Here is a 13369-nt window from a genome sequence, read left to right as displayed (position 1 = left end):
TCTGAGAGAAAGCCGAGTGAAACAGGATATATTCTGAAAAGAAAAAATGTATGGCTGGACTTTCATCTCAACCAGCAGGATTTGATTGTATTGTAAAAAGTGGGCATTCCAAAAAACACCCAAAAAACGTGTCATGATATTACTGACAAACACCAGAAGATGATTAAATGTGGGACAAAGACACTGACGGAAAACCAAGAATTTTTTTTTTTATCATTTTAGTATTTATATATATATATATATATATATATATATATATATATATATATATATATATATATATAATATACATATATACATATACATACACACACACACACACACACACACACGAGAGATTCTTGGAGATTAAATATCTACTTTTATGAGTTTGACCTGTGGCATGCTGATTAAAACCAAGAGAATGCAAAACATTAAGGTTTAATCTGTTATCATAAAACTTGGAAGTTAAAAGAACCTTGTCATTGCTAGTGACATGCGAGCTTTGGTGGCTGATAAATAATTAATATTGGTATTGATGGCTGACTCTACAATAGGAGTGCTAGGGTAACAATAATCAAATAATTGATTAATAAACAATAATCTTTGTTTTGTTGTGCGTGTGTGTTTTTTTAATAGTAGCATAGCCAGGAATTAATTTCTGAGGGAAGATGAGGAAACACACTAAGTAAAATCACAATATGATCTGTGTGATTAAACTGACAATTGTGACAAGCTCTTTGCATTTTGGGAATGCCAGACAGTAGTAGAAGTAGTGATGGCATGAATTTGTCATTTCATCATTTAAAGCATCCCAATCAACCAGCCCTGCCATATTTATAAATTTGCCATAAAATACATTTTATGACAGTTACATTGAAATTGATATAAATAACAACTTATAAACCATATCAACCAGTCTTCTTCTTGTGCAGGAATGCTCAGAGTGTAGCCAGTTGGATAGTAGCTTTCAAAAAGAAAGGAATAATGCATGATCCTAACTGGTTAATAATGTTTCTCACCATAGTAGCCAATAAGGAGGAATCATAATAATGATGTCACTGACTTTGAAGTGTTATTATAGCTATAAGATATTATAGCGACACATACATAATCAGCTAAATCAGTTAAACATAGCAAAATATTTAGTTTTATATTCAGTAAAGACAGCAGAGCTAATAAATTTAAATATGAAATTCATTTTTTATGTTTAAATTTATTAGCTCCGAGAGTCCATTGAGTTAAGCAAATCACTACGAACAAGCAGCAGGGGTGGCTCTACGGTTAAGGCTCTGAGTTACTGATCAAAAGGTCGGGGTTCAAGCCCGGCACTGCCAAGCTGCCACTGTTGGGCCCTTGAGCAAGGCCCTTAACCCTCTCTGCTCCAGGGGTGCCATATCATGTCTGACCCTGTGCTCGGACCCAAACTTCCTTACAAGCTGGGATATGTGAAGAAAAGAATTTCACTGTGCTGTAGTGTATATGTGATAAATAAAGGCTTCTTCTTCTTCAACTGGAGCACAAAGGTGACGATGACATCACTGAGAGGTGAACACGCCACACTTGTTAACAGAGGTCACATGATAGCACAGTCCTTTTCTGGCCTAATGTAGACACGTTACTGACACTATTATAAAAGCTCATAGTTAAGCTTGCAAATCACAGCTTGATAAAAACATTTAAAATATTATGTTACACTTTTTTAAAGAATATTTGATCATTTGTCCTTTAGAAATTTAGTCGACACATGCACTGAATTCTTCACTGAAGAATGTATTTACGCTTGTTTTTCAGCTTGGTCGCTCCTGAGGACCTTGGCTCAATTATTGGTTTGAAGTTGAAGTCTAGCAGCAAGGAGAGCGAGACGTCCTGCTACCACTAGAGAGCCATGATGTCATGTGTAGCAGAAGACAAGTCTCCAGAGCATTACACAACTGGGAGGATGTGCAAGCTGAGGGGAGGAGGAATGCTATCGGGAAGACTCTAAATGATGACAAAGTCTGCATTCTTCACACAGGGGCCTTGGGCCAGAGTGGAAAGTCCAAATTTAGCTGAGGATGGAATGGAAAGATCTCTTATCAGGAAATGAGTGTGGGGTTACATCAACAGTGCAGTGTGTGTCAGTACCAGCTAATGCATGTATGTGTGCACAAGTGTGTATTCCTGTGTTTTGTTGTACTTTTCCTGGAATTCACTGAGTGTTTGAAGATTTGTTTGACTTCCTAACAATGTTGCTGTGATACAACTGCAGCTTTAAGAGGCAGGTAAACAAGAAGTTGCAAAATGTGGTATCTAATCTTTTTTTTTTTTTTTTTTAAAATACCCCAACCTGTATGTAAATATTCTCATTAATAATTTACAGCCCTAAAATTTAATCTGCTGAGCTCCAAATAGCTAAAAAAAAAAAAAATTTTTTTTTTTTTTTTTTTTTTTTTTTTAAATAAAGACATATACACAACCTAAACTCGATCAAAGCAAAAGCTTTCAAATATACAAGAACTCAGCTCGTTTCTACAAAAAGAATTCTAAAGACGTGGGGAGCCAGGACAGCTTGCTGCTATACTGAATCAGAGCCAAGTTTTCTTCTGCAGAAGTAAAGCAAGAGGCCGATTAACAGTGATTTCACCCTTCTATATGCCTTAGAAAGTGGAAAAAGGGCCAGTGTGTGCTCACACAGCTCTCTACCTGCTGGAATTTTCATGAAAGGCAGTCGCACAGGAAAAGAAGAGCCAAATTTGGCAAAATGGAGAAAAATGGAAGCGCTCTGAACGCAAGAGAAGAAAGCAGTGGAAAAGAGAGGAGTGCGGTGGGTTCACGTCATGCTGAAAGAATTTGGCAGCACCAGCTGCTCTGACATTTATTTAGTTCTTTATTTAGTTTCTGGGAATTGACATAGGACATATAATTTGAGGCCAATGAGCGTGCAGAGAAAAAACTAAAAAAACCCAAGAAAACACAAGGGCAAATATAGGGCGAGGACTGGACATTTCTGTACACCACTAACTGCGTGCATCCCGTGTGTGTTTTAGTGTGCATGTGTAAATGTATGCATGAAGAATAAAAACTCAGTGTAGGGACCGATTGAAAGGTCATGTACCCTTTGACCTTTGCAGACTTTTCGGCAGACTGAGTGAACGTGTGTAAGGAAAACCAGCTGAGAACACTCTAGGGCACAAACTGGCCATCAGGCGCCAGATGTGATGACCACAGAAACCTGGACTAAAAATAGAGCAGTGTTTTCAGCACAGAAAGAGAGAGCGAGAGTGTGTGTGTGTGTGTGTGTGTGTGTGTGTGTGTGTGTGTGTGTGTGTGTGCGCGCGCGTGTGTTCACAATAACACAGCATGAGCGCCTCTCGGGAGCTTACCTCACCACCCTAATGGCACCAGTGGCTCCTTCTCAATGAAATCATTGAACGGACCACACAGCACTGGGGCAGTAATGGATACTGGCTTATGCAGACACAGGAAGTCAGGGAGAGAGACAGAGGTCTAGTAACTTCCCTTCCAACAAGAGCACTTGAGCAAAGCTTTAAAGCCCAAACTGGATCAGGGATCCCACTACTGCGATAATTTAGTTTACGCTGAACTAAATCATGCTGCATTATTGTTAAAATCATACCCGATTCAGTCCTAACCTACTCAAGACTGCCTAAAATAACTAAAGGACACAGATCAATGCCTAAAACAACATCTGTTGTAAAGCTTTTCCCCCCACTGCATAAATTACCAGAAATTCTGGCACCTGAAAGCATAACCCATTATTTTTGATTGGCCACCAACAGAAGTTAATGCACTTGTGTGTAAGGCTAGCAGTGGTGCTCCTTGCTGATAGTGATTCAGCATCACTAACCACGCAACACAGAATAAAAAAAAAGAGAGAATAAGAAAGAAAAAACAACAACTCATTATTAGGTTCACTGCTGTTGTTTGTGCCATAAAAATGCTATAAAAGCTCTCAATGTTTGCTTCTCAAGCTGAGTAAATGACTCATTTTTAAAGAACTATAAAAGCACCATGATTTTCATAGTACAAATACACAACAGTGGGTTTCTTTTGGATTTTATCATATTCTTATTATATTTTTCTTATTACTATTTCATCTTTTGGAATCTTTTCTATCATTTTAAATGTTGGCTAAATGCACACAGGAACTAAAGCTGTGAGAGTTTCAGGTGATAAACAGTCTCCGCTCTGTAGGACTGGTCTGAGAAATTCTCATTTGCATAGAATTGATAAATCTCTGTCTAAATGTCACTTGCTTCCTTTGTACTCACCCCTGCCTCTGCATCACACATTTACATAGAAGTCGCCTGTTGTTTTGATGCTTGCTAGTGTGAAAGCAGGGTTACTGTTGCTGTTGCCAGTGATCTAGTTGTTTCTTAAGTTGGTGGAAAATAAACAGTCCCAGGATCTGCTGGTTCCTGTTTGGGCCTGTTCTTGTTTTTGAATGTGCTGTGATGTAACACCTACGTATGAAGGGTTCACTTGACACACATTGACCTGGATACTGTGGCATAAAAAGTCTGTTAGGATTCGCATTGTTTTACAGAGTATAACCACAGAGTCACCTCATGTGCAAAACGCACACAGTTAAGCTAGAAACAGCCTGTTAAAGGTGTAGTGGAATGACACAAAATTGCATTCAAAATAAAAAGAGAAGAGTGAAAGACAGAGAGGGAGGAGAAAAATAAAATAACGGTCCAGATTTAACACTGTGAAAAATCTGCTTTCAACTTGAATCATATATAATCTTCAGTCATCTCTCCATGTCATCTTCTTCCTTCTGTTAACCATTAAGTGGGTAATGTTAAGGGGGTAACATCAGGAGGATCTGCTGTAATGCAGAAACATCGCAAACCCGCCGCAGACCGAATACAACATGGGCACAAGAGTCAAAAACAGTAGCCATACAACTCTGTATATGACAATACTGCCAAAGCCTAGTTAAATGTCACACACACACACACTGTACACACACTGTACACACACTGTACACACACTGTACACACACTGTACACACGCTGTACACACGCTGTACACACACACTGTACACACACTCGCTGCACACACGCTGTACACACACACACCCCAGCAGAGTCCAGCTCCTGCTGTCCAGGGACATAAACACAGGCAGATGGTAACAGAGTGGTGGAGATTAAAAACAGTCAATGCACATCTGTAGGATATAGACACCTACACTTGCAGAGACAAACAGAACTACATACACATACACACACAAACACACACAGGACCTCAATGGAAGGTCACACAGATTTAATTAAATTCCTTCTGAGCAAGATGTGAAAGTGCAGGACTGTGATCTCCAGTGTGTACAGTGTGAGTATGGATATGCATTCACGTGTGTGTGTGTGTGTGTGTGTGTGTGTGTGTGTGTGTGTGTGTGTGTGTGTGTGTCTATTATTACTACATTGTAAAAACAACAAAAAGTGCAACATGGGAGATACATTCCAGCAGCAGCAGCAGATTTAAAAAGAAGTTTTATCAGTCAGGCAGGAAATAACATGCCAATTCCACAGTCAGTTTTACTGTGGCTAGTTACTAGCCTGAGAGGAGAGTTCAGCTACTCAGGCCTCGCAAGACCTCAACTGCAGCCAAAGTGCACAACTGGAAACCATCAGTGCTGTCAAAAATTTTATGCCAACGTTTATTCTGCAATTTATCACCTTCAAGTCAAACATAAAATGTAAAGTCAAGTTACACTGCAATTAGATAAATGCTAGTTAAACTCATCTGCAATATTTAGCTACACACAAGTCATTCTAAAACAAAATGTACTTTTAATTCATAGGGTTGTTTTTTTTCGTTTTTTTTTTTTTTTTTACTGAAAGTGAAAGTTTTCCCCAAACAAGTAGCTTTCATTTCGAACACAGGAGAAGCAGCAAGGAGCTCTGCCTATTTGGGAAGTTTCCTGTGTAAAGCTCCCATAAAGGTGCTTGAGAGGATGCAATTTAAAGGAATTTAAATATACACTAGTCTTGATTTATTTAGAATATTCAAAACTTCCTCATCTCCTAATCTCATTGCAAGACATTGTGCTTTGACATGGGTGGGGTTTGACATGACTTACAGTACACTGTACAAAGTTTCAGTTTAGTGTAGTGTAATGTAGAAGTGCAATCTTATATAAACAACCACTGGCGGTATAAAAGCAAGCCAGCAGCTCCCTGATATGATGACTGTTTACCAGCTTTCTGTTGTGGATGAGCTGTTTTGTTTATTAGCTCTCTCATCATGCATTATTACATTATTACGCCTACATGTGTTCAGTGTGTGTCCAATCCAGATACATAAGAGGGTTTGTGTTTTAATCTATTTCCTGCATATGTATGTACACTAGGAATGTAAATATGCATCCAAATATACATAAATGAGTCCATTTAAACAGATAATGTTCTTCAATTCACCTTTTCACCACTCACGAGAGGAAAACAGATTCAACACTTTCTCTATATTCTAATGTATTAATGAAGATGATGACCAATCCATCAGGAGGTAGCTGCTCCCCAGACTCCACACAGGATAATTCATCAGCTAGCAGGCCTGTGTGAACTATGGTGTTGGCAGCAGAAAAAAGCAGAGAGACTGTTCTGTCTTCACACACACTTGTGTGTGCTCTATGACGCGAGTTCATTCCAGCAGGTGTGTGTCTGGAGCTGTGATGCAGATACAGGCCACAGTACTGGTCAAGCTAGGTCTGGCCAGCAGACATGGTGAGAGCCATGGCTGAACATTAACAAAGCAGCAACATATTTGAGCAATAAAATCAAGAATTTGTGCTCTTTTGGTTCATAACAGCAAGAATCTCAACAGTCATGACCTATTCCTCGAGTTCTGATGAATAGCCCAGTCTGGTGGGCGAGACGGTGGCTAAAAACAACAGGGCTGCCAGAAGGAGCTCTATGAGAACCATGTTGTTTCCACATAATATTAATACGGAGCATACACAAGCCCACAAACAGTGGACTGAACCCATTCCCGGGGATTACATCATCTTTCCTTTCAAGCTCACATCAAAGATGATCAAGAGGTGTTCATGATGTGTGCAGCCTTAACATGGCCCTAATGAAATCAGCATGCTCCCACTGAGTCTAGCTTTTAACAGTGTTGGGAGGGTTGGGGGGCTTTAGAGAAGATAAATGGCCAATAACCAGGGCACATCCTGTTTAGTCCAGTCAAGGGGCTTCCCTCCTCATGAGCACACCATCATACAAAACCAAGACAGTTTAAAGTAGTTAACGGGCTGCCCTCTTCTCCATACTCCCCCAATATGCCCACAGCTGTAAGCCAACTGAGTCTCACATCAACTTCCATTGACCTCATTTTTTCCCCGGAGGCTTCCGTGGCGCCCTGTCCTGCTGGCTCCCACTTCTGGAGATTATCGTTCTCTGTTGGCATGGAAACAGCGGCCATTGGAATGGAATAAGTGCAATTCCACTCTGTACTGTGTCTTATTGTAGACTGGAGACACACAGCATGGGAATAAAACAGGATAGAGATTGAGAAAGAGCAGGCTTAGGGTATTAAGCATGGCAAATTAAGAATCGGTGAGTTTCAGGGAGCTTTGTGAAAAGAACTGCATGTGTATCATTACGGCTGACTGACTTCCGAGACATAATCCCCAAACTGAGAATGACTGAGCACACATAACCAAAGATTAATGCAGGAGCAGCTTTGCAATTTCCAAAATTTCTTAAATCCTGACTGAAACAGCTTTGGGTTATTTTTCCAGTGTTGATGTATTTGGAGCAAGGTTTGGAGAAATGTAAAATGGTCTGTATAGCATTTAAAAAAAAACAAAACAAAAAAAACCCTTAGCGGTTTCTCATTTACCCATTCACACACATACACACACACAACAATGGTAGCAGAGCTGCCATGCTAGGTGCTAACTTGCCATCGGGAGCAACTTGGGGTTCAGTGTCTTGCCCAAGGACACTTCGGCATGTGGAGTCATGTGGGCTGGGAATCGAACCGCCAACCCTATGATTAGTGGACAACCCGCTCTACCACCTGAGCCACAGCCACCCCAGGCAAATTAGAAATTAGAAAGGCAAAAGCCATTCTAATTTAGGTTTCATACAGCTCAGTACATTTGAAAATTCACGACTGTGGCACAGTACATTTCCATATCTCCCAAATCAGACAATTATAGTAGAACAAAGTGACCTTTTTCAGTCCTGGCAGGCCAGAATCCAGCACAGTTTAATCATTTGTTGATACTAAACATGATCGTTAACTAGTGACTTTGAGTGGGAAACTGCCAAACTGCAATGAACAGTGCCCATCCAGCATCGTCCGTGTTTGGACAGCATTGACTGGCAGAAATATTCTGTGTGGCTGATAGTGATGGGCGATATGGGCTTAAAACTATATCAGAATATTTTGTGGTATTTATTGCGATAACGAGATCAGTGACAATATAAATATCGCACAATTCACCACCGTTTTTGTCTACAAGTGACAGCTGCATGCAGTCTTGAGAGCCTCAGAAACATTGATCTAAAACTAAAACTGATTTTCTGTAACCGAACCAGTTCCAGATTGTAGAGGTAGCTCCTGGTTTAGCGATAAACTCCTCCTCAGCTTCACGTCCGCCTTCCGCCGTGCTTGTTTTCGCTCTGCACGTGAGCTGCGAATGGGTCGCAGACCATTGCACACAGAAATACATAATCACCAAAGCTTTATCATTATTATTATCGCGGGAAGACTTATTCTTGTTGGGAGAATTACTACCGCTATATCACAAACGATAAGATATCGTCCATCCCTAGTGGCTGTCCACTCATTTCCAATTATAAACTTGGCCATCAGCTCTGGCCAATACCTCCCACTTTGCTAGCAAACTTATTTGACACTGAAGCAGAAAGTTAGCAAAATATGGTCAACTTTCTCAGATAATAAAGAAATCCCCATCAATGTTATCAATCAGTGAACTACGTATGAGCCTGATTTCACTGTTATTGTTAAACTGAACAAATGTAAACATGCTGGTAAAGGGAAGTTGAACAAAGTACTAAATGCAAGGGGCACCAATAATTTTGACATATGTGTTTTTTTTTTTAAAACAAATATGCCTTGATAATCTCAATAAATGGACTTTAATCAAAGGTGCATTTCTCTCATCTTTTCAGTATGAAATTAATCTAATTAAGTGCAAAGACATTTCTTCATAACCCTAATTCTGCAGTTGATTATAAATACATGAGATCAATTGGTGCTGTTGTTATGGTGTGTCACCGTGTGTAAACTGATAGTACCATAATAAATAATGCTATTTTGTTCCAATGAAGTTTGGAATGTTTAATAGATTACACTGTTAGATGGTTAAAACTAAAACACTGCAGTTTCAGAATCTGTGTGATGAAATATAAAGTTGTCAGATTCCAGTATAATTCTAACCATCCATCCATCCATCCATCTTCAACCGCTTACCCATAAATCTTTATTAGCTGCACTACACTGAAGCCTGTTTGCGGAGCCCGTTCTTTCTGAAGTGACTCCATTTGACATATTGAGGTACCAGGAGCAGGCCTCTAGGTCAGTGTGTATTCTTAGATAGTGCTGACATCAGAAGTGTCATGTCATACTAGTGTTACTAGATGAACCACAGAAAGTTCAAAGGGTGAAAGCAAGGGCACTCCTTTCTATCAAATACATGTTAGGAATAATTACTAAGGCCTCAAATCAGTCACCCATGTGTGAAGGCTGTGTGCACAAGAACAGTGAGGGGAGGGTAGAGATGGACAGCCAAAGTGCAGAGAGCTACAGGAAGTGATAAAATAAGAGAACTGAATGAGAATACTTGAGGACTTCATGTACAAAAAGTAAGAAAAAAAAAAACATAAAGTGTGTGGTGAAAAGAAAGAGAGTGTACAAGTCTAGTCTATAAACGATGATGCAAGTAGCACCCTCTGTTGGTAAAGCTGCTCCATACTGTTGTCATTTAGGTACACAAAAACAGCTCAGGTACTATTAAATAAATACCAATAAAAATAAACTTCTAATAAAACTAAAAAATCTGCATTGCTGCATCCTTACCTGTAAGCAGGGACACTTTGTGGAATGTCCCATCCAGCTTGCTCAGGAGAATGTGGACAAAGCCATCTTTGGAAAGTTGACCAGCGTCCTTAGTGCTCTGGTCGTACACCACCACCTCATGTCTCCTGCTCAGATCAACCTGCACATACGTACGCACACAAAGGGTATTAAAGAGAAGTGCCAAAAAATTCAAACAGGAACAATAAAAAACAGAAGCAAGGGCTGGAAAAAAGTAAAGCCACCTTCATCTGTGGTATAATCTCAGTATGTTGATTATTCACAATAGTGCTGCAAATGAGAGCGCTAACAATCTACAGTATTGCATTCAGTAAGCATGCTGAGGTTCCAAATAAGTATGGGTGAGCTCATAAAATAATGAGAATAATAATGATTCTGGTCAAATTAATACAAGCCAATATTTCACCGTAACATGACAGGTTCATCCGTTGGTTCTAATATACAGCAAGCCGTGCAATATACTATTTTTGTCCATAACATGCAGCCCTACTCTGAGGAATGGGAGTATGCACTATAATTAGGTTCTAATGCTAATATTAAACATAATACTAATTAGAAGGCAAGGGAGTAGTGTTGGACTATTAAATATGATTGCAGAGATGCAAGTGTGGCAACTATGTTGCATGCACAAATACACATTATATGTGCCTGTGCCTGTGTGCATATTATATATGCGCGTGTGTGTGTGTGTGTGTGTGTGTGTGTGTGTGTGTGTGTGTGTGTGTGTGTGTGTGTGTGTGGTGCAGTGCTAGCACTAAGCTGTGTGTGTGGCTGCACGCTAACCCGGTTGCCTCGATGTTGTCAGGCAGATTTTAAATCACATGACCGTCAAGCGGCGCTGCTGTAGAGTGACTCAGTATAATAGAGGAAGAGGAGAATAACTCAGCGAGAGGACAGGTGAGGAAGGCAATGTGTAGATGAATAATAATAATAATAATAATAATAATAATAATAATAACAACAACAACAATAATAATAACAACAATAATACATTTATATAGAACCTTTATCAAACCCAAGGGCACTTTACCATTTCAGAAAAGAAGCACACAAAATACAAAATATTGATAAAACAGAAACAAGCAAACAAACGGAATAGACTAGGTGAAGAAGGGCAAAGAGAGACAGGTGATGAATAAGCAATGAAAGAAAGGGTGGTAAATGAGGAGTGCAGCATACTGAATCTTAATTTCTAGTGCACTTTGAAAATGTACTGAAGTGTGGTCCACGTCCATGTATATATCCTCGGCTTCAGCGTAGCTGTAATAATCAACTGACACCCAGTCACGCTCGCTAACAAATCACTGTGAGGGTGTGTCTAACTAGCAAATAACAACTGAGTGTGTGCTTGTGTTTACAGAGCAGCCTTACTAGCTGCAGATTGGCAAAGCGCCCCTGGGTGACATCATCAGCCCAAGGTCAGGCACAGGTAACAGATTTCCTAGTTGCTCTTGCTTAACCACATAGCCGTGACTACAGAAGGCATAATAAAAGTACCATACGACATAGTTTACACGTCATATCTCTCATCACTATGAACTATCTAAGGGAGTGAAGATAAAATCTGTGGATTAAATGGAACAGGTTTCAAAATTTAAATAACATTGTGTAATATTGAAAGATATTAGAAGACTTTGTGCTACACCTATTTGTCATCTCTTCACACTTCTACTCTTCCACCTCCCCACTGGCTGAACAAGGTGTTCCACCTTAATTGGATGAGAGCTAAATCGGCTGGGCGACATCATCACCTGGGGGATTACAGTCTCTCTGTGTGGCCTGGCCTCCTGCCTGATCCTGGTTTACATAAGCAAAAAGTAAACCCTTACTGAAATGCTTATCTAAAATGTCTAAAAGTTATTGGAGTATTTTGTCAAACCACAAAATGAACAACCCCAGTGTTTCACATACTGAGAATTACTGCATTACATATAATGACATCTCTTTATTTAATCTGGCATTTACAGTGATTAACTAGCTCACTCCTTCCTTATGACACACCCTGTAATGCTGCTTTCTCACACAGAGCAGTCTATTGACCTTAGTACAATTTGTTCATTATACATCTAACCAATTCTACAGAATGCTAACATAATCCCTACATTTATGATAGCAGGCAACTGCCATCAAAAGGACATGTGAGGACGTATCAGCCATGCGTGCTCCTTCAGCAAACAGGTCCAAAAAATGGCCTCACTCTGCAGGAGAGATGTGTGCATTATTCAGAGAGCTTCCCTGAAAACAAGCTCACATCACACAGGTCACAGCCTCTGGCTCTCCGCTGCTATCAGCCCTGACCATCAGCTGTGCAGCAAGACACAAGAGTACAACACACACTGCACTACCACAGCCATGGAGAATCCACAATAGCACAAACCTGGGACGTACAACAAGCATATAAAAAAGGGTTCTCAAGATGACCAGCCTCATCAGTAAGTGTGGAATATTACACACTGGAGATAAAGGAACAAACCACAAATAAAATAATTTTTTTTGTTGCTTAAGTCCATTTAAGAAGTCTAAGACTTTCTTATTTGCCTGAAGTATGCTAACCATTAGCATGTTTGCCTTGCACCTCTGAGGTTAGGGGTTCGATTCCTGCCTCTGCCCTGTGTGCACAGAGCTTGCATGTTCTCCCCGTGCTTCGGGGGTTTCCTCGGGGTACTTCAGTTTCCTACCCCAATCCAAAGACACGAGTTGAAGGCTGATTGGCATTCCCAAAATGCCCGTAACATGTAAATGTGTGTGCGATTGTAGACGATACACAGATAGATTACACCGATGGATGTATGAATGGGTAGATAGATACAAAGATAGATAAGCAGAGGATAATTATGTAATGACACTGCTGGTATAACACTTTTTATTAACAATATAGCTTTCCCCCCCATTTATTTATTTATTTATTTATTTATTTATTTATATTAAAAATATTGGGAAACAGATCCATTCTCACTTCAATCCCCCCAATGAGCATGGAGCGGGTAAGCGGCATGCTACTGGTAAGCTTCAGTAAGCAATAATTCAACTGACTGTTTTTCGCCAACGTGATCCATTTTATATTACAATTGCTTGCGTAGTTGCAATGACAGCACTATTAAAAGACAAATGTGCCTTCTAAATATGAGACCTGCTAGTGTTAGGATAATGACAGCATTAAGACATATTGTCAAGCAGGCAGCCCACACAAACTGAGCAATTTGCCTCTCATAGAGCATGTTTGTTACATTTTAACTTGTTCACAGCCCCTATCTCCTCCCTCTGCAGTGCACTCTGAGGACAGGTCAGCAAATCCTAACCAGCAAAACAGGTG

The 13369-nt window shown here is 39.9% G+C and overlaps 1 protein-coding gene across 2 annotated transcripts in view; it reads right to left on the bottom strand.

Moving 5' to 3' along the window:
* dusp8a (dual specificity phosphatase 8a) overlaps positions 1-13369 on the bottom strand; it is a 44982-nt gene that overhangs the window by 16950 nt on the left and 14663 nt on the right. For both annotated transcript variants that reach the window (XM_017485456.3, XM_017485457.3), the window contains exon 3: positions 10039-10177. In XM_017485456.3, coding sequence (XP_017340945.1) covers positions 10039-10177 — 139 coding nt within the window. The remainder of the gene's footprint in view (positions 1-10038; positions 10178-13369) is intronic.

The sequence above is a fragment of the Ictalurus punctatus genome, chromosome 14 (assembly GCF_001660625.3).
Source record: "Ictalurus punctatus breed USDA103 chromosome 14, Coco_2.0, whole genome shotgun sequence".
NCBI lineage: Eukaryota > Metazoa > Chordata > Actinopteri > Siluriformes > Ictaluridae > Ictalurus > Ictalurus punctatus.
Note: the sequence above shows the minus strand (reverse complement) of the source record. Positions and strands in the feature narration are given on the sequence as shown.